We start from the raw sequence: 21,666 nt of genomic DNA on the forward strand, positions 1-21,666 counted from the left end.
GGTTATGGTATGGGCAGGCGTCTGTTATGGACGAAGAACACAGGTGCATTTTATTGATGGCATTTTGAATGCACAGAGATACCGTGACGAGATCCTGAGGCCCATTGTTGTGCCATACATCCAAGAACATCACCTCATGTTGCAGCAGGATAATGCACGGCCCCATGTTGCAAGGATCTGTACACAATTCTTGGAAGCTGAAAATGTCCCAGTTCTTGCATGGCCGGCATACTCACCGGACATGTCACCCATTGAGCATCTTTGGGATGCTCTGGACCGGCGTATACGACAGCGTGTACCAGTTCCTGCCAATATCCAGCAACTTCGCACAGCCATTCAAGAGGAGTGGGCCAACATTCCACAGGCCACAATTGACAACCTGATCAACTCTATGCGAAGGAGATGTGTTGCACTGCATGAGGCAAATGGTGGTCACACCAGATACTGACTGGTATCCCCCCCCCCAATAAAACAAAACTGCACCTTTCAGAGTGGCCTTTTATTGTGGACAGTCTAAGGCACACCTGTGCACTAATCATGGTGTCTAATCAGCATCTTGGTATGGCACACCTGTGAGGTGGGATGGATTATCTCAGCAAAGGAGAAGTGCTCACTATCACAGACTTAGACTGGTTTGTGGACAATATTTGAGGGAAATGGTGATATTGTGTATGTGGAATAAGTTTTAGATCTTTGAGTTCATCTCATACAAAATGGGAGCAAAACCAAAAGTGTTGCGTTTATATTTTTGTTGAGTATATATATGTGTGTGTGTGTGTGTGTGTGTGTGTGTGTGTGTGTGTAGAGAGAGAGAGAGAGAAACAGCATGGTGAAAGCGATGTAACTTGATTGTTGTGAATAAAGCTGTTTTAAATTCAATTCTCTCTCTCTCCCCTTGACCCAGCCTCTCTCATTCTGACTCTCTGCACTGAGTTGTTCAAACTCTCACTCCCTCACTTCTCATCCTACATTTCTGTCCAATGCCCTCTGCCACTGAGCAAGTCAGCCACAAAATACCAAGCAGCAAAGGAAAGACGATGAAAGGAAACAGTATTTAAAGCACTTTTTAATTTCACAAGATGGGACACATTGAGCCACCGGCAGATGTCTGACAGGCAGCAGGAAACGGGATGATTCACGCTTCCCAAAGGATGGCTGACATTTTACACTTAACCCCGCCCACATGATTATTCCCCCTCTGGCTTGCATACAAAACTCAGCCACTGAAACAAGCTCAGATTTTAAGACAAAACACCTGACAGCAGCTGAGAGTGAAGCTGTGGGACAGACAGAGAACCAGAGGGACAGAGAGACAGTGAACCAGGGGGAGGGAGAACCAGAGGGACAGAAAGATAGAGGGACAGAGAACCAGAGAGACAGAGAACCAGAGGAACAGAGAGAGACAGAGAACCAGAGGGACAGAGAGACAGAGAACCAGGGGGACAGAAAACCAGAGGGACAAAGAACCAGAGGAACAGAGAACCAGGGGGACAGAGAGACAGAGAACAAGAGAAAAAGAGGGACAGAGAACCAGAGGGACAGAGAAACAGGGGGACAGAGAGACAGAGAACCAGAGGGACAGAGAACCAGATGGACAGAGATCCAGAGGGACAGAAAAGCAGAGGGACAGAAAATCAGAGGGACAGAGAACCAGAGGGAGAGAGGGACAGAGAGACAGAGAACTAGAGGGACAGAAAACCAGAGGGACAGAGAAACAGAGGGGCAAAGAACCAGATGGACAGAGAGGCACAGAAGCAGAGGGACAGAGGGGCAGAAAAACAGAGGGACAGAGGGGCAGAGAACGAGAGAGAGAGAGACAGAGAACCAGAGAGACAGAGAACCAGAGGAACAAAGGGGCAGAGAACCACATGGACAGAGAACCAGAGTGACAGAAAATCAGAGGGACAGAGGGCAGAGAGACAGAAAACCAGAGGGACAGAGAACCAGGGGGACAGAAAGAAAACCAGAGGGACAGAGAGACAGAGAACCAGGGGACAGAGAGATAGAGGGACAGAGAACCAGAGGGACAGAGGGGTTGAGAACCAGAGGGACAGAGGGACAAAGGGGCAGAGAACCAGATGGACAGAGAACCAGAGGGACAGAGAACCAGAGGGACAAGGGGGGCAGAGAACCAGAGGGACAGGGGAGCAGAGAACCAGAGGGACACAGAGAAAGAATTAGAGGGACAGAGAGACAGAGAACCAGAGTGACAGAAAATCAGAGAGACAGAGGGGCAGAGAGACAGAGAACCAGGGGGACAGAGAGACAGAGAACCAGAGGGACAAAGAACAAGGGGGACAAAGAGATAGAGGGACAGAGAACCAGAGAGACAGAGAACCAGAGGGACAGAGAGACAGAGAACCAGAGGGACAAAGGGGCAGAGAACCAGACAGATAGAGAACCAGAGGGACAGAGAACTTGAGGGACAGAGAGACAGAAGGACAGTGAACCAGAAGGACAAAGACAGAGGAACAGTCAGTTTTTAAAACAGACTGATCAAATGAAATTGCCCCTTGTGGGGTTAATAAAGTTGTTGATTGACTGCTCTGTCTGTATTTCGATGACACACACACACACACACACACACACACACACACACACACACACACACACACACACACACACACACACACACACACACACACCACTGAACGTGGTCCATCCGCCGCCCTGATGCAGGTTAGAATCACGGCCTCAAACAACATGGTGTTTTTATCATCTAGACGTGTGACAACTGGTTGGTTAGCAGCAGGTTAACCTGGCTTAACAACCACAGTAACCCCAGACATGTTTACAGGACCATGAGCTTCAGCACACAGCGACAGTTTAACGGTGTGCGCTTTACGCTGTTAGCTGAAGGCCTGAAAGTGAAGCAGCTCTGTCAGAATACTGAAACACACACACACACAGATTACATAAGGCCCCTCCATCTGTGAGAGACACGAGGCTGGAGCAGCTTCCACTGACCCAGTTAGCAGGAAAAACCTCTCCTCACATGGAGCAGCAGCTTCTGCCATCAACAAGCTCACGAGCAAGGCACAAACCTGCAACTGTGACAGCGGGCAGAAAAAAGGAGCAGCTGGCGACATGTTGAACCGTGGGCTGAGAGGAGACGGCAGCATGTGATCACACACACGCAGCAGCAGCAGCAGCAGCACAAACACAAGATCCCACTGACATTTATTTTCACAAATACAAACAGGGACACTGTTGCTAGGTAACACACGAGCTGAGCAGTTTGCACTCAGAATAAAAGTCCAGAAGTCCAGAAAGAAGAATTTTAACCATTTGCTGCTGTGGTGGTGGTGGTGGAGGGGTAGATGGATAAAAGGAACATGTCACAAGCGTCTCAACTGACTGATATGATTTACTAATTTCAATTGGTGCTGTCAGCCAATTATAAAATAATGTAATTCCAAGCTTTGTGATTAATGAATCATATTTTCTGAAAAGATCACCCATCAAATCACAAAGTGTGCAAATACCAGCCTGTCAGAACAAGAATAACAGCAGCTGGACACAATCAAGACACATTTGTCTACCTTGAATGAGTGTTATCAGATCAAACAATGGTTAGACAGCGTGGAGGGCACGAGCTTAAGTGCAGATGTTCATATCACAGCTTTGGAAGCAATGTGTGAGGAGCTTCAGGTGGCTAACGGTCTGCCCAAGGCTAAGCTAAATGACATTGGGGGGCTCTCAGACTGTGGGCATTAAAGATAAAGATAAACTTTATTGATCTCACAGAGGAGAAATTCACATGTTACGTCAGCTTTAAAAAAAACACACACACAAGCTGGGTGCAAGTAGAAGAAAATGTTCATCAAACAGCGTGTGCAAGGATAAGCAATAATAATAATACTTGTAACAGTACAAGACATAAGAAATGAGGTAGAAATAGAATATATATATATATATAAAAACATGATTGGGATTGAAAAGGAGCTAGGAGCAAAGAAGGAGAGGAGCGAGGTAATCCAACTCAGTTTGGACAAAACAACTTCACCAAGCTCATCAAAGTTGACAGAGCACACCGGAGCTTCAAACCACAGCCTCGGGACCACAAACACCCGCGGATGATTATCACCAAACTTTACAATGAGGCCAATATTTTCAAGCTCAGCAGACAGCAAGCGCCATTTCACTCCAACGGGAGGAGGGTGTTCATCGTTCCAGATTACACAGCGGAGGTATCGTCTCGACGACAGGCTTTCAATGTGAGGAAAGAGCTGACAGACACCGGCGCAAAGTGCACTGTACGGTTTCCAGCCAAGCTTCAAGTTGTTCATTATAACTGATCTGCAATTAACCCTGTTCTGTTTAACACGAGGTGACACATTTTAGTGTTTACATTATTGTACTAAGCTCCTATCACCGTTTATTACTTAATGGGTGCATTTTACTAGGTTACGTTGTTAGCATAGGAGTGTAGTAGTATATTTGATCATTTTTTGTATTAGCGTTGAGCTCTGTTTACTATAATATTGTGGTTTCTAACTATGGCCCTCTTTGCATTAAAAATGCCTTTTAATTTATATCTGCACTCCTACAACTGGAGATATAACCCTTCCCTAAATCCTGATAAGGCATTTGGTGAGTAGATTGCAAGTAAGATTTCTGATTTATAACTTTTTAATGATAACGGCATTAAAACTGACTGCACACTTTGGGAGACAAAGTTGTATTTAGAAGTAATGTTTCTGGTTTCTCAAATAACAGACAAAAACCAGACCGAAAGAAACAGACACAGAAAAAACCAGACCGACAAGAGACAGAAAAAAAAGACTGACAGAAACAGACAGAAAAAAACAGTGAGAGAAACAGACACAGACAAAGCCAAACCGAGAGAAACAGACACAGACAAAGCCAGACCATGAGAAACGGAGACAGACAAGGCCAGACCGAGAGAAACGGAGACAGAAAAAAACAGACCAAGAGAAATGGAGACAGAAAAACCAGACCGAGAAAAACAGACATTCATAACAGGTGTTGCTTCATACGGTGTCTTACAGCTATGCAAGGTGTAGCAACTTACTCCCTCATCTGTCGTAAATCCTGTTGTCTGCTGTGTGCGCGCGCATATACGTTCAGTCTCCCCCCCCCACCTGATTCCACTCACTGTGCGCACTGATAGGCATGAACTTTAATAAGATATTAGGTTATTGCGAGGGAACGCAATGAAAAAAAAACAAAACACAAGACTTTACATGAGATCACTGTTTGCTCTCTCCGGTGTTTGCTCATGGACAGTGCGTGAGGTAATCAGTGCGTAGACGCTTGGAGTGCTGCTTAAACAGCGCGGAACCCTCACGAGTCACGACGGCCGACCAAAATATCAAACAAGTTTGATTTTCATCCGACCATAAGATTCCCGATCGGGAGGTGGTCGTGAGATGTTAAACGCAGCTCGTAACTCCATGTAGACTGCACGATGCAGGACGCACGATTAAGCTGAAACTCTGCGCGATCCAAAAAATTCTCGCACGACTGAAAAATCGGCTGTAAAGGGTCAAAACTCGCACAGTGTAAGCCCAGCTTAAAGAAGGAGGTGAAGACAGCTGGGCTCAGATGGGCCCTCTTATCCTGTGGACAAAGTGCAGATGCTGGTTGGCCTTTTTAACTAGAGAGGATATGTGAGTCCAGGTCAGGTTTTCTGAGACATGGACCGGCATGAATTTTGATTGCTGCATAATCACAGCAGAGACCTTGATGTAAATTGGTGAATGGAGGAGGGTGGGGCATCTCCTGAATTCAACCACCAGCTTCTTGATTTTTCTCCACATTCAGGATCAGATCGCTGTTGCACCAGTCTTCCCTGTAGTGCCTGTCATACTTGTTCTGGATGGACAGTTAAGTTGTCTGTATATTTGATGATGTGATTTTTGCTGAACTTTGCACAACAGCCGTGGGTCAGGAGGGTGAAGAGGAGGGGACTCTGCACACACCCTTGTGGAGAGCCTGTGCTTAAGGTGATGGTGTTCAACTTACTGTTGTTACCTCAGAGCACAAACTCAGGCCTGTTTGTCAAAAAGTCCAGTATCGGAGTTCTGCTATGGCGGCGGTGGGGTAAGACGTCTGGAGGAGGGCTCCCATGAATCCTGCGTGAAAGGGCATTTTCTTCAGTAAATCTTGTCAATTGTTTTTGTCTCACTCGGTTTAGTTTTGGGGATACTGTTGATATACACATAGCTAAAATCCTGAAATGGCAGCAAATCTTCGGAAATATAAGTACACTGGACAAAGTAGTAGTAGGCCTGTTGCAGCCTCGGACTCGAGTTCTCCAGATACTGCGACAAGCTCTGCTCCGCCCTCCACCAAGATCAGCAAAGTCGACATGATGACGGACCTGAAAGCAGAGGTACTTCTGTATTTGAAAGCTGATATCTCTGCTGTGATAAAGAAAGAAATGAAAGAGGCCCTCGCAGAAGATTTCACCATGCTTAAGCTGGAACTACAGTCAGTGAAAACGGCACTAACTAATAACACTACAGCGCTCCGTGCTGACATGGCCCAGGTGAATGCTAGAGTTAGTGAGATGGAGGAGGGCCTGTCTTCATGGTCGAATGAAGTGGTCGCTTTACGAGAAACAGTTGTGAATTAAAAGGGCTGAAGGAGAGAGGTGAAGCTATGGAGTGCGGAATGAGGAGATGTGAATGAACGAATGAATGTTCGCATTCTTGGTGTCGCTGAGACCGTGTCCAGTTCCGCGGCAGTGGTTGCTACACTACTGAGAGAGGTGCTACAGCTAGAGGAGCCGCTGGTGGACCGCTCACACCGTTCACCCGGCCAGAAAATAGCAGGCGGAAGACTTCATTATCACCAAGAATGTGTGGAGGTTTTACGCCATGCTCGTACGCGGGGCTAACTACGCTTTAAAGGTGCACTGGTTATGATCTTCCCCGACTACACAGCCGGTGTGATCAAGGCTCCAGCAGCACAGCTGTGAAAAGGCTTCTGCACAACCGAGAAGGAGTGCGTTATGAATTACTCTTTCCATCACGGCTCCGCATCACACACAGAGAGGGTGACTTGGTGTTCACAGATCCAGACAAGGCCATGGCATATGTGAAGGTGAAAATTCTGGCGAGTGAAAACACACGACTGTAGATCTAGATTTTAATTATCTACAATCTTCTTAGGCAGTTTGTTTACTCACCTGTTGTTACTTTATGCTGTAATATGCTTGTTTACATATCTGTTGTGCCATTCTGGCGTTTAGTTATATTGGTAGTTTGCTTCTTGCTGGCTTGAGGAGCCAATATAAATATTCAATGCCCGGGGTTCCAAGATGGTGTCAATGTAAGCGGACGTATTTTTGTCTCCCTACCTGCTCATCGTTACATTTTTGACTCTTGCAACGAAAGTTTACTTTTTTATTGGAATTGCACTTCGCTTCACTTTGACGATGCCTAAGCCACCAAAATCAGGTCGGAATGAACAACTTTGTGAGCCCGCAGGCGATATTTCTGGACAGAGCGATGATAGCTTGGGCTCTGCTAACGCTAGCACACTCATGGCTACACCTGAATTTCCCACAGAAGCGCTACTTAAACATATCTGAAACTGTAGCCGCAGAGGCTCAGCGGACTGACATGGCTATGAGCGAGGCACTGGCTAGATTTGAGTCCTCACTGAATGTGAAAATGGATAACGCTATTAAGCGCATTGAAGAGGTAGCCACAGCCAGTGACACCCTAGGGCGCACCACAGCCAGTGACACCCTAGCCTGCGCCCAAGCCGAGGCGGAGACACGTATCTCCGGTTTGGAGGACGATGTAGCTCCGCTGAAGAGAAAAGTGGCTGAATTGATTAGAACGAATGAGCAGCTGTTGGATAAGGTCCTGGACATCGAAAGCCAATCGAGACGAGATAATATTCAGCTGCTTAATTTAAAAGAGTCCACTGAAGGTGACGACCCAGTTTCCTTTTTTGAAAAGTTTATCCCCACGCTTTTAAAGCTGACGGTCACTAACTTCACTATAGACCGTGCACACCGCGTACCCGGAAGACCAACTGACGGCGGTCCTCATCCTGTTATGATCAAGATTCACCACTCCAAAGATGTTTCTCTAATATTCTCTGCTGTCAGGCGTTTGGGTAAACTGGAGCATGACGGCTGCCCACTGCGTATTGCAGCTGATGTTCCACCTGGTGTTCGACTTACAAGGAGAGCATTCAACCCGGTCTGCACGGATCTTATTAAGAGGAACATACGTTTTCGGATGGCTTTTCCCGCTGTGCTTTCTTTGGAGATCAACGGAGTCCAAAAATCATTCAAGGACCCTAAGGAGGCCAGTGCTTTTCTCGACAGCTCGGAGGATAAAGAAGACTAGCCCAAAGTGACTGATCTGAATATTTGAGTGAGTGAGTTTACTTACTGCCCTCCTCTCCCCATTCACGTTCTGTGCTCTCATCTTAATTTGGATTTTTCTGTTCATTGTTTTGACTATTTACAGAGACATTTTTGCTGTTTTTGGGGAATACGGATTTAATTCGTGTCTTGTTCACTCACTAAAGATTTTATAGAACAGTTTATTTCTGAATTTGGTATATTTATTGATATCAACAAAGGGTCTGTAGATGATTCAAGGATTCTATGGGATGCTGTTAAGGGTTTTATTCGTAACAATGCTATACGCTTTACTCTACTTATCTCAATGGGGCCAAGCTGAGTCATTTGCTAGCACTCCGTTTGAGAGCTGATGAATGTTTTTCTGATATCCCTTCAATTAAATCCGCAGATGGCCTGATTCAGACCGAACCTTCACGGGTCAATTCAGTTTTTCGCAACTTTTATAGTACTTTGTATAGTTCAGAAGTAATACATAATCAACAAACATGCAATGATTTTTTTAACAATGCACTTCTCCCAAGACTGTCAGCAGAAGGTTTGTCCAAACTGAACAGTCAAATTACCATATCTGAGCTCAAGGAGGCTGCCTTAGCTATGTGTCGTGGGAAGTCTCCCGGTCTTGACGGGGTCCCTCCTGAGTTTTACTCCACTTTCTGGGAATATCTAGGGCCCTTAATGTTTAACATGGTTCACATTTCATTAAAGACTGGCTCTGTCTCAAGAAACATGAACATGGCCATTATCTTTCTTCTACTTAAGAAAGATAAAGATCCCCAGGAGTGCTCAAGTTACAGGCCCTTGTCCCTCTCGAATGCAGATATAAAAAATTTGCTAAAGTATTGGTTCGTAGGCTTGAAACCGTTATGTCTGAATTGGTTCATTGTGACCAAACAGGCTTTATTAAATCAAGAACCTCTTCTGATAATATGAGGAGACTGCTACACATCATAAATAGTGTCTCTTCTTCATCTACACCAGCCGCTGTGCTCTCTTTAGATGCCATTTAAGCGTTTGACCGTCTTGAGTGGCAGTATTTATTGTCCGTACTCCATACACTTGGTCTAGGCTCTGATTTTGTAAATATGGTTAAAGTGCTCTACAACAACCCAACAGCTTCAGTGCTCACAGGTAGGACGTATTCTTCTACTTTTAGTATAGCCAGGGTTTCAAGACGGGTGCCCTTTGAGTCCTCTTCTATTTGCACTCTCTTTAGAGCCTCTAGCTCAAATGATCCGTTTAGCCAATACAATTACCCCAATAACAATAAATGGCACTAAGTATAGTATATCATTGTATGCTGATGATGTTATTCTATATGTGGGAAATATCCAATCCATCCCTAATATTCTTTCTCTTTTCAGTGAGTTCAGCAACATAGGCTATAAGATTAATTGGGATAAGTCTGCCTTTTTGCTATTGAATGATTGTATGAGACACGCTACCTTACCTCCTGGTATTCCGGTCGTTAAACATTTTACATATCTTGGTATTGAAATCTCACTTTACAAATGATTGTTAAAAATAATTATGAAGGTGCGTTGATCAAGATTTTAGCTGATCTTGAAAGATGGGCCCCTTTGCCAAATTCCCTTAGATCACGCGTTTCTATTATTAAAATGAATGTTCTCCCGCATATCAACTTTTTGAGCTTTATGATCCCACTTCCACCTCCTTCCCATTACTGGGATAGAGTACAGAGTGCGGTCACTAAATTTATATGGAATGGAAAACGGCCACGTCTAAAACTGTCCACAACACAGCGGCGTAGGTCGGCAGGTGGTTTATCACTCCTGAATTTCAGACTTTACCATTGGGCTTTCACTCTACGCCCTTTGGTTGCATGGTTCAATAGTTCAATGGAGGTGGCGTGGCTCCCATTAGAGAAATCCCTGGCAGGCTCTTTAAAACTTAGGGAGCTGTTATTTGCTAATTCACCGCAGAATAGATGCATGGCTCGGTTTGCTAATTCACTGCAGAATAGATGCATGGCTCGGTTTGGTCCTATTTTATCTTATGCTATAGCTGTCTGGTGCAATGATGAGAAACCATGCAGGATTGGGTGTAGCTGGAATCCACATTCTCCGATTTTTTACAATGAGAGGATTCTCAATGATGAAAATCAGCACCTCCAAATCCGAGGCCATGGTTCTCGACCGGAAAAAGGTGCTTTGCCCTCTTTAGGTCGGTGGAGTGTCCTTGCCTCAAGTGGAGAACTTTAAGTATCTCGGGGTCTTGTTCACGAGTGAGGGATGGATGGAGCGTGAGATCGATAGACGGATCGGTGCAGCATCTGCAGTGATGCGGTCGCTGTATCGGACCGTCGTGATGAAGAGAGAGCTGAGTAGGGGGGCAAAGCTCTCGATTTACAGATCGATCTACGTTCCGATCCTCACCTATGGTCATGAGATTTGGCTCATGACCAAAAGAACGAGATCGCGAGTACAAGCGGCCGAGATGAGTTTCCTCCGCAAGGTGGCTGGGCGCTCCCTTAGAGATAGGGTGAGGAGCTCAGTCACTCAGGAGGAGCTCGGAGTTGAGCCGCTGCTCCTCCACGTCGAAAGGAGTCAGTTGAGGTGGCTCGGGCATCTTTTCCGGATGCTCCCTGGACGCCTCGCTGGAGAGTTGTTCCGGGCATGTCCCACTGGGAGGAGGCCCCGGGGAAGACCCAGGACACGCTGGAGGGACTACATCTCTCGGCTGGCTTGGGAACGCCTTGGGGTTCCTCCGGAGGAGCTGGGGGAGGTATGTGTGGATTGAGAGGTCTGGGCGGCTTTGCTAGAGCTGCTGCCCCCGCGACCCGACTCCGGATAAAGCGGAAGAAAATGGATGGATGGATTCTCATTAACAAGTGCCCTATGAAAAGAAGTCAATGTAGACAATGGTATGACAATGACATACGTTCCCTTGGCAGGGTGTTTGGCGAGAATGGACTCCGGGCATTTGAGGATCTCTGTGTTCAATTTAATTTGCAGCGTTCTTCTTTCTTTTTTTACCTCCAATTGAGAACAGCCATGAAAACATACGGGGTACAATGGCAAATCCCGCTTGCAGATCACCCACTGCTTAGGTTTTTTAATAGCTCTTGTGGCACTACAGGTCTTACTTCTAGGTTATATTTGCAATTTTTGGAAAATTCGTATGTCCCATTACATCTGGATAAATGTAGGTCAGCTGACATTCCTAATTTTCCTCCTGATTTTGACTGGGAGGCAGTTTGGGACTCGGTACTTTGTTCATCTAAAAACCCTGACCATCAACAAATCCACCTGAATTTTATTCACAGGACATATACGACACCTCGCAAGCTTTATAATATGAAAATAAAAGTTGATCCATACTGTACGCTATGCCATACTAACTCTGTTGGGACATTTTTTCATTTGGTTTGGGAGTGCCCAAGTGTATGTTATTTTTGGGAAACTATAAGTAACAGCTTATCATTGTTGTTAAGAGTGAATATCCCATTGTCACCTTTGGTTTTATTACTGAATGATATGTCACAACTTCAACTGTGCAAAGCTCAGAAAAGGATCTTTTTGGCAGGTTTAACTGCCGCCAAGAAGATGGTTGCAGTAAGGTGGAAACCTCCACACTCTCTTTCTTACCATCAGTGGGTGCAATCCTTTATAGATGTGGCATATTTAGAGTTGTCCACTGCTCGTATACATGGTGCTAAGGAGAAGACTATTAATGCTTGGAATCAAGCAGTGGTTGATCTCCGAACTCTTTTGATCTGAGACCCCCTGTTGGCAAATCTGTTGGCAAATTTTAATCTCATTTGAACAATGTGCAGATGTAATATGTTCATATGCTTGTCCCGGTCCTGTGTGTTCATTTTATTTAATTTGAATTTTGTTTGTTTTTGTTGTTATGTTAAAATAAATCAATAAAAAATTGATCCAAAAAAAAAAAAAAAAAATTCAATGCCCATGTGAGTCTTTTATTTTATTTTATTATACTTCAAGTTAGGGGCTAAACGGGAGCCCAAGCAGCTTAAGCAGCAGTATAACTCAATACAAGCACATCAACGTGTGGATTTGTTTTTGTTCTAGAATCATGTGTTCTGTTTTTTGTCTCCTTGTTCAGTTAGAAGGGGTTTGCTATACCGGTTGTTCATGGGTGACTGTTTGTTTAAATTTCTGTATGTACCTATCTTTCTGTAGAGATAATGGTTTGTGTGTACATGTAAACTCTAAAATACTTTTAAGATGGCCAGTGTATATGTGAGCAGGCAGACTCATGGATGCCCTGTCAAATTTGTAATTTGGAATGTAAAATCCCTTAATCAAAACATAAAATATAGGAAAATTGTATCACATTTAAAGCAGCTCAATGCAGATATTGCCTTTCTACAGGAGACAGACGTGTGTTCTTCTGACAGCCTGAGCCTAAGCAAAAAATGGTCTGGTCAGGTCTTTCAATCTAACTTTCAAAGCAGATCGAGAGGTGTCGCCATAATGAATAGCAGGCATATACAGTTCACTGCATCTAACGTGCACACTGACACCATTGGGCGCTTTGTCATAGTGGTGGGAAAATTATACTGTAGACGTGACCACTGCGCAATCACACCGAAAACACTACGTGTCAATGCTTCTCTGAGCCGTGCAGTCAGTCCACCTCCTGAGTTAGAAGATATTTCTGTAATATTATGTTATCAGTGTGTGAATGTTCAGACTCCAGCTTCCCTCAAATCACAGCTGATGCAGACAGCAGCAAGGACTCACATACATACAGGCTCACAAACTCCAAACTCAACCATGAAATGGGGGACATGGCGCATGCATTCACACTCACACGCACGCACTAGGAGCACGCCCACCAGACAATCAACAAGGAACCCACACACAGGAGCAGGGACACACAGCCAGGAGTTAAACCCTGACAAGCACACTCATACCATCATACACTCACACGCACAGATACACACAGGGAGCAGGGAGACAGGTGCATAGGGACTCGGACACAAAATGGGAGACACGTGGCACACGCACACATCCTCACTCATACACTCACAGAATACGGGGAGACAGGACTCACAAACCAAAAGACACAGGGACAACTAAAGGAACCAAACCCCAACAGTAAGCCCCCGCCTTAATGTAAATATACAGGTATTTGTTCACACTACTACAGGTAGTTCAAGGCGTGTTCAGGCAGAGAGCACAAATGACAGATGGTGCTAATCTTTATTTGTATGTGCAGCTGAGACACAACTGAGGTGCGCTGCTGTTCAGTCCAGAGGCCCGACGACCACACAACATGGGGACACAAAAAAATCCCCACACAAAAAATCTGATACATCAATAAGAGCTCCCCTATGTGGAGTAATGTAGACGTGTGACAGGCCGTTTGGAGCTGGACTCTTTTTGGGGTGAGAGGACAAACAAAATAGTGACATTTTGTAATTTTTGGTCAATCGTGGAGGAAGATGACTCAACCACACTGAACACCAACAGGTGATGGCGGCTTTGAAGAATAAGCTGAGGTGCACAACTACTCAGCCCGTTCCAACAACTCAGCATGAGCTCCTCCCCCCTAACAGCTCAAACTCATTCTCTCTGCCAAAGTGGAGTTATTGTGCAGCTTCATATCAAATTTCAGAGAGCAGCTTAAGGACACAGATTTAAAAAGAAATGTACAAATTAAAACTAAAAAGCTTTGCACGTGGTTTGCAGAGGCAGCTGTGTTTGTCACCGCTGTGACACATACTGCTTAAGGCAAGAAATATTTCAGACTTTAAGACAGTCAAAATGAAATCGATCATCATTACACTAACAAAAAGCCAATACTCAGCTGAGGTTCCCTGAATATTATGCTGATATGTGCATGTGATGCGTACATGCAAATTTTTACAGATAACTGGGTGCTGAAAACAAGAGTTTCTACAGAATGAAGTGACAGAAAGAGAGTTTCAGTGAACAGAACAGATTACTGCTGGAATTGAAGTACATGTGTACTGTTGAGTGTAATTATAACTTCAGACCAAAACGTGTGCATAAAAATGAAAGTAACCTTTTCTGGGGGGTCAAACGATGCCTTTTTTCCCACTAATTGTTATGTTTGACTTTGAGGTCCAAGGTCAAATACGAGGTCTGTTAGAAAAGTTTCCGACCTTTTTATTTTTTCCAAAACTATATGGATTTGAATCATGTGCGATTGCATCAGCCAAGCTTGAACCTTTGTGCGCAAGCGTGAGTTTTTTCACGCCTGTCAGTTGCATCATTCGCCTGTGGGCAGGCTTTGAGTGAGCACTGGTCCAGCCCCCTCGTCTGATTTTCATTGTCAGGGAAATGGCTGAGCGACTGCCGCTTTGCTCCATGAAAATTTTTTCAGAAAATGTGTGAGACAGCCAGGTGGAAACCATTCGGAAAATTCAGATGGCTTTCAGTGAAGATTCTATCTGCGTCACACAGATTAAGGAGGATTACAAACGGATTAATGACGGCCCACAGCGGCGCAGGGTGCGCCACACTTTGAGCGGCCATCGGCAGGCTGAAACGACCAGATCATTTCCAAAGTGAAGGCTGTGTTGATCCGGGACGTCGTGTGACTACCAGAGAAATCACAGAAAATGTAGACATCAGCACTTTTGCGGCACATTCCACTGTTACAGGAGATTTTGTAATGAAAGACGTGCGGAGGAATTCGCGCGTCGGGATGGAGCCGCTCATGGCGCACAACAAAAAACACCTCTGTGTTGGAAGTCTCACAGGACATATTGTGGCATGCCCAGCTGTTACACAATTTCTCGGATACTCACTCGACTGAAAAGCCACCGAAAGCCGTCTGAATCTTCCGAATGGTTTCCAACACAGAGGTGTTTTTTGTTGTGCGCCATGAGCTCCCGCACCATAAATTGCGGGAACCCTGTCTGTCACTAACAAACCAGATTGTAGCTAGGTGTTCACTCACTCATCTTCACCCGCTTACTGCAATTAAGGGTCACTCGGCAGTTGTAGGGTGTGGTGCAGGGTTCACCCAAGACAGGTGTCGCAGGGCATAACTAGGTACTATAGTATACAAATCTGTCTTGAAAGGACAGAGACACTGTCATTCCATCACTAAAGTGATGGAATGAATACACACTTTCACATTGACCAATAACCTGAAATGTCAGTGTAGATAAGACCAGCAGCCATCCTGCGACGGTGCCAAAGGGTGGCAATGAAGCACTCCAAATTAAACTTGTAGCCAATGCAGAGCGGCTCATGTGACTAACATCATAGTTCCTAAATTACTGTTGCAACTGTACATTCCCATTAGTAACAACCAGACACAACGTTATAAGGTAAAGAAAGCCATGAAACTTAACTTACAACCCCTGGCAAAAATTATGGAATCACCAGCCTCGGAGGATGTTCATTCAATTGTTTAATTTTGTAGAAAAAAAAGCAGATCACAGACATGACACAAAACTAAAGTCATTTCAAATGGCAACTTTCTGGCTTTAAGAAACATTATAAGAAATCAGGAAAAAAAAATGTGGCAGTCAGTAACGGTTACTTTTTTTAGACCAAGCAGAGGGAAAAAAATATGGAATCACTCAATTCTGAGGAAAAAATTATGGAATCATGAAAAACAAAAGAACGATCCAACACATCACTAGTATTTTGTTGCACCACCTCTGGCTTTTATAACAGCTTGCAGTCTCTGAGGCATGGACTTAATGAGTGACAAACAGTACTCTTCATCAATCTGGCTCCAACTTTCTCTGATTGCTGTTGCCAGATCAGCTTTGCAGGTTGGAGCCTTGTCATGACCATTTTCTTCAACTTCCACCAAAGATTTTCAATTGGATTATGGTCCAGACTATTTGCAGGCCATGACATATCAACGTAAACTTGTGCATTTATTGATGATGTAATGACAGCCATCTCCCCAGTGCCTTTACCTGACATGCAGCCCCATATCATCAATGACTGTGGAAATTTACATGTTCTCTTCAGGCAGTCATCTTTATAAATCTCATTGGAACGGCACCAAACAAAAGTTCCAGCATCATCACCTTGCCCAATGCAGATTCGAGATTCATCACTGAATATGACTTTCATCCAGTCATCCATAGTCCACGACTGCTTTTCCTTAGCCCATTGTAACCTTGTTTTTTTCTGTTTAGGTGTTAATGATGGCTTTCGTTTAGCTTTTCTGTATGTAAATCCCATTTCCTTTAGGCGGTTTCTTACAGTTCGGTCACAGACGTTGACTCCAGTTTCCTCCCATTCGTTCCTCATTTGTTTTGTTGTGCATTTTGGATTTTTGAGACATATTGCTTTAAGTTTTCTGTCTTGACACTTTGATGGCTTCCTTGGTCTACCAGTATGTTTGCCTTTAACAACCTTCCCATGTTGTTTGTATTTGGTCCAGAGTTTAGACACAGCTGACTGAACAACCAACATCTTTTGCAATATTGCGTGATGATTTAGCCTCTTTTAAGAGTTTGATAATCCTCTCCTTTGTTTCAATTGACATCTCTCGTGTTGGAGCCATGATTCATGTCAGTCCACTTGGTTCAACAGCTCTCCAAGGTGTGATCACTCCTTTTTAGATGCAGACTAACGAGCAGATCTGATTTGATGCAGGTGTTAGTTTTGGGGATGAAAATTTACAGGGTGATTCCATAACTTTTTCCACAGAATTGAGTGAGTCCATATTTTTTTCCCTCTGCTTGGTCTAAAAAAGTAACCATTACTGACTGCCACAATTTTTTTTCTTGATTTCTTATAGTGTTTCTTAAAGCCAGAAAGTTGCCATTTGAAATGACTTTAGTTTTGTGTCATGTCTGTGATCTGCTTTTTTTTTTATACAAAATTAAACAACTGAATGAACATCCTCCGAGGCCAGTGATTCCATAATTTTTGCCAGGGGTTGCACTCAGTGGTACTATGAACACAACTAAAGCCACCTTGACACTTGCACAAATCTGATCCCCGCACTGGCGCGCAATGTTGTGCACCAATGAGTAAACTCATTGTAAACTGTTGTAAACTGTGCACAGCTACGTGCCAGTGTTCAAAATGTCTGGCACACATAAATTTTATGCCACTTGTGTGAAATAGTCGCGATCATTGCACAACCTATTTGAAAACACTGCGTGTCCCTGTGTACCACTGCGCGCAGCATATCTGAACCTGAAATTAGATTATGAAGAGATGTTACATCTATAATAAACATTACTTTATGGATACATTATATAATTCATAAGAAGGAATGAAAGTGCACCTGTTTTACCAACCCATTACAATATAAACAACAGCCTTTGAGACAAGATTCCAAAGTCATTCTCCACCGCACAACGCACATGAGACAACCTGCAGCTGTAAATAATTTCTCTGTGATTCTGGGAGCAATGAGAGAATTTCATCAGCCAACTTCTCATTGCAAATACCTCATCGGCTACAAAACGATACGGCACAGGCTATAGTTTATATAGCGTGGCGCCAAATGGGACAAAGTGGGACGCACTGGCACAACGAATTGCACAGCAGTGCGGGGATCAAATTTGTGTAAATGTCAAGGTGGCATAACAGAATCATGCATTCAAATTCTCCCCAATGCATGTAGGAGGAAAAAATGCACCCAGAATGTACTGTTTCATCATCATCCATTTTGTTCTGTTTTTGTCAGCTGAACTTCGAGTTCCATTACTTGACGTCCACATTTTATTTTTATATGCGTCTTTGAGAAAGTCACAAACGTTTATCCAATTATCCAAGAGTGTGACCACGAAGACTTGGAGAGGAAGTGACGTCAAGTTCTCAATAGGACAGCTGCGGTGTGGACAGGGGACGTCGCAAACAGTTAGCACAGCTATCTGTTTGCGATGTCTTTGCTTACTGGTGTATTCACTGTGGCTGGACAAATGAATGAACCAAAAGACGTCAAAGTGTTTAATGAACATCATGTGAAACTTGTGGACATATGGAAGCACCCAAAGCCGTGTCAGCAGGATGGTATTCTCCATGACTGCTGTGAGCCACTTAAGAAGTAAAATCAGTGGGATGCGGTTGTGATGTAGGTATGTATTTATTATTTGCTACTTAGTTTGCCCAGGCTGGTTTACACCTACTGGGTGTATTTTTAACACTGCCTGTACCAGAGTGCAGTTTGCCCAGGCTGGTTTACACCTACTGGGTGTATTTTTAACACTGCCTGTACCAGAGTGCAACCAGAAGAACAGCTGACTGTAAATCTCTTCAAAATAAAGTAAACAAAAAAACATTTATTTTGATTAACATTGTAACATTTGTACTTCCAAGATGTACTTCTTGCAATGTGGAGCGCCTTGGGGCAACTGTTTGTTGTGATTTGGCGCTATACAAGAAAAAAGTTGCTTGATTGATTGATTGATGTAGTGGCTCACTGATGTTACTGGTAGCAAAGTTAAACACAATCAGATAGTTCATGTTGCTCGCAACATTTCACAATAAAATGTTTAATGCAGAGGGTCACCCCTTTGAGTCTGGTCAGCTTGAGATTTCTTCCTCAAATCATCAGAGGGCGTTTTTCCTTACCACTGTTGCCTGTGTGCTCACTCTGGGGGTTGGTAAGGTTAGACCTTACTTGTGTGAAGCACCTTGAGGCAACTGTGTTGTGATTTGGCGCTATATAAATGAAAATAAATTCAAATTAAATGCCAGCATGCCAGCAAATCCTTTTACTGTAAAACGCATGCAGTCAGTGTTCCTTGCAACTGAATTTCACTTGACAACACTCAGGAGATGTTAGCTAAAATCTGTTTTTTTTTCTGTTTTTTGAATGCTTGGTCTTGTTGGATTTGTGAGAATCTACTGGTACCTTGTTTCCCATGCAACAATAAGAAATACACTCAAAACCTGGATTAATCTTTTTAGTCACATAGCACTGCTATTATTCTGAACACTACTGTATGTATTAACTATTAACTTTGTTTGTTCAACATCATTTTAATTTGATTTGCCAACACCAAACTGAATCCTGTTCTTTATTATTTTGCAGTGCAAGTGGGGGGGGGGGGGGGGGGGGGGGAGAGATTCCTACGGGCACTGCACTAGTACTGATTAATTAACGTATTGCAAAAGCACTTAGAACTTTTTAACACAGGAAAGTATTAATTTTAATTAGTGTTTCAAGGAGGGCTAAAAAAGAGAAAAAGAAACTGTACACGAGTTTTCCTTTTCCCTCCCTCAATAGATTATAAAATACTATAAAATATTGTAGCATTCTAATTTTTATAGAAGGTGTTGATTCACAAGGAAAATTAATAACAAAAAAACAGAAGCAGTAAAGGTTTTTCAGTTTCATCTGGAAGAGGAACAAGAGAATAAACACAATCTGAGCCACGTGCTAGATGGCGCTCTACACCTGGCTGTTACATCGTGGCTGAATCTCTCACACACACACACACACACACACACACGCTAACACCATTAAGGTCACACACCAAACACACAAGTGAAGACTCACACAGCCGCTTTGAACAAATACTGACCAAAAAAACAGCAGCACGACAATCACACAGTCACCAAGACCGTGTGTGTGTGTGTGTGTGAAAACAGATGGGAGTTGGAGTTAAGTTTGGGGAAAAGTACAGCCCACCATGTATAGCCCCCCGCTAGATTGTTATTATGGAGAAGTTTAGTTGGACTGGATGTCTGACTGAGTGGTTGTCATCCAAGGCGCATGGTCCCAGATCTGTCCCAACCATCTATTTCTATTTACTCACTAGATGGAGGGCCAGGCCGATCTGCTTATTCGCTGGCTGTTGCCAGAGCGCTGCCATCTAAGTTAGGGTCTGACAAAAATCAATAGATTAATGTTTTCCAGAGAGTTTCACCATAAATCTGCATTTTCTGTGCTGTTACATTTATTCAAACTCTGTCCCACATTTATACAGCCACTATTTGTCCAAACAAATACAGAAGAGAATCAGACTATTTATATAATAGACGAGAACGATTTTGTTTGTCCCATTCCAGATAGAAAATAATACTATCAGTTTGTCAAACGCACAGTCTACCATGACACCAGATACTAATCTGATCCTTAAATAATTTCATTATGAAGTTAAAGATGGGAAATAATCAGGGGTGAAAGAAAGAGCTTCACACGCTCACATCATATTACAGATATTAATATTAAAAACTGCTCTTAACCCACCTGCAGTGCTGCTTTTACGGAGCGCTTCTCCGCAAAAATTTCAAACAAAATAAGTGAAAGAACCAGGCCAGCCAGGCTGAAAGTAAGACTATTCAATAATTTCTTGACCAAGATGAAAGAAATCTGAAAACACTACACTGCAATATGGAGTATATGATAGAGAAATTTATCTCATTCGTGTATATTCTTATATTAGTACAACTCCAATTCCAATGAAGTTGGGACGTAGTGTGAAATGTAAATAAAAACAGAATACAATGATTTGAAAATCCTCTTCAACCTATATTCAACTGAATATACCACAAAGACAAGATATTTAATGTTCAAACTGATAGACTTTTTTTGTTTTTGTGCAAATATTTGCTCATTTTGAAATGGATGCCTGTAACACATTTTTAAAAATGCTGAGACAGGGGCAACAAAAGACTGGGAAAGTTGATGAATGCTCAAGGAACACCTAATTTGAAACAGGTGAGTGTCATGATCCATTTCTAAATGAGCAAATATTTAACAAAAACAAAGTTTATCACGTTCACAGGCTGCATTCGCCATCTAGTGGATTACATAGAAATCGATGGTCCTGACCTATTCGACTCAGGATCTTCTGTTTAGGAAGCAAGCGTGCTCACTACACGCGCCACTATGCTGCCCTGACAACACAATGCCACGTGAAAACTTTGTTTGGATGTTGCACACTTCTGTACAGTAAGAATGTGTGTCTGGAACCTGTGACCCAAAAACAAAATGCACGTGGAACCTTTTGGCCCCGGGCTGTATGTGCTTGAACAGACACACACTGACAGCACACACGCTCAGTCACACTCAGGTGCTCAACATGGATTGACATGAAGCAATGGCTGAACCTTACCAGAGCAGGCCACTGTACGTGCTTGGGCTTGGCCCCCTGCAGCAGACCTCCTGCACCTCCAACTGCACTGCCTGAGCCTCCCTCTCCTCCTCCTGCAGCAGCAGCTCCTTCCTTCCTCTTGACCCAGACTAGCTGGTGTTCCAGCAGAAACAGCTGGAAATCCTCATAGACCTTCACCCACTCTCTCTTCTCCCACTCCTGGTCGTCAAACTCCACATACACCTGGAAACAACAGAGCAGGAACACGATCACACAAAACCACAATCACTTCCAGCGCAGCAGCATTTCACTGGTACTGTGCAAAAAA

The 21,666-nt window shown here is 43.7% G+C and overlaps 1 protein-coding gene across 1 annotated transcript in view; it reads right to left on the reverse strand.

Annotated features, from left to right (window-relative positions):
* jmjd1cb (jumonji domain containing 1Cb) overlaps nt 1-21,666 on the reverse strand; it is a 651,485-nt gene that overhangs the window by 404,624 nt on the left and 225,195 nt on the right. Inside the window, exon 2 of the mRNA XM_034165192.1 lies at nt 21,360-21,581. Within this exon, the coding sequence (XP_034021083.1) occupies nt 21,360-21,581 (222 nt within the window). The remainder of the gene's footprint in view (nt 1-21,359; nt 21,582-21,666) is intronic.

The sequence above is a fragment of the Thalassophryne amazonica genome, unplaced genomic scaffold (genome assembly GCF_902500255.1).
Source record: "Thalassophryne amazonica unplaced genomic scaffold, fThaAma1.1, whole genome shotgun sequence".
Classification (NCBI taxonomy): domain Eukaryota; kingdom Metazoa; phylum Chordata; class Actinopteri; order Batrachoidiformes; family Batrachoididae; genus Thalassophryne; species Thalassophryne amazonica.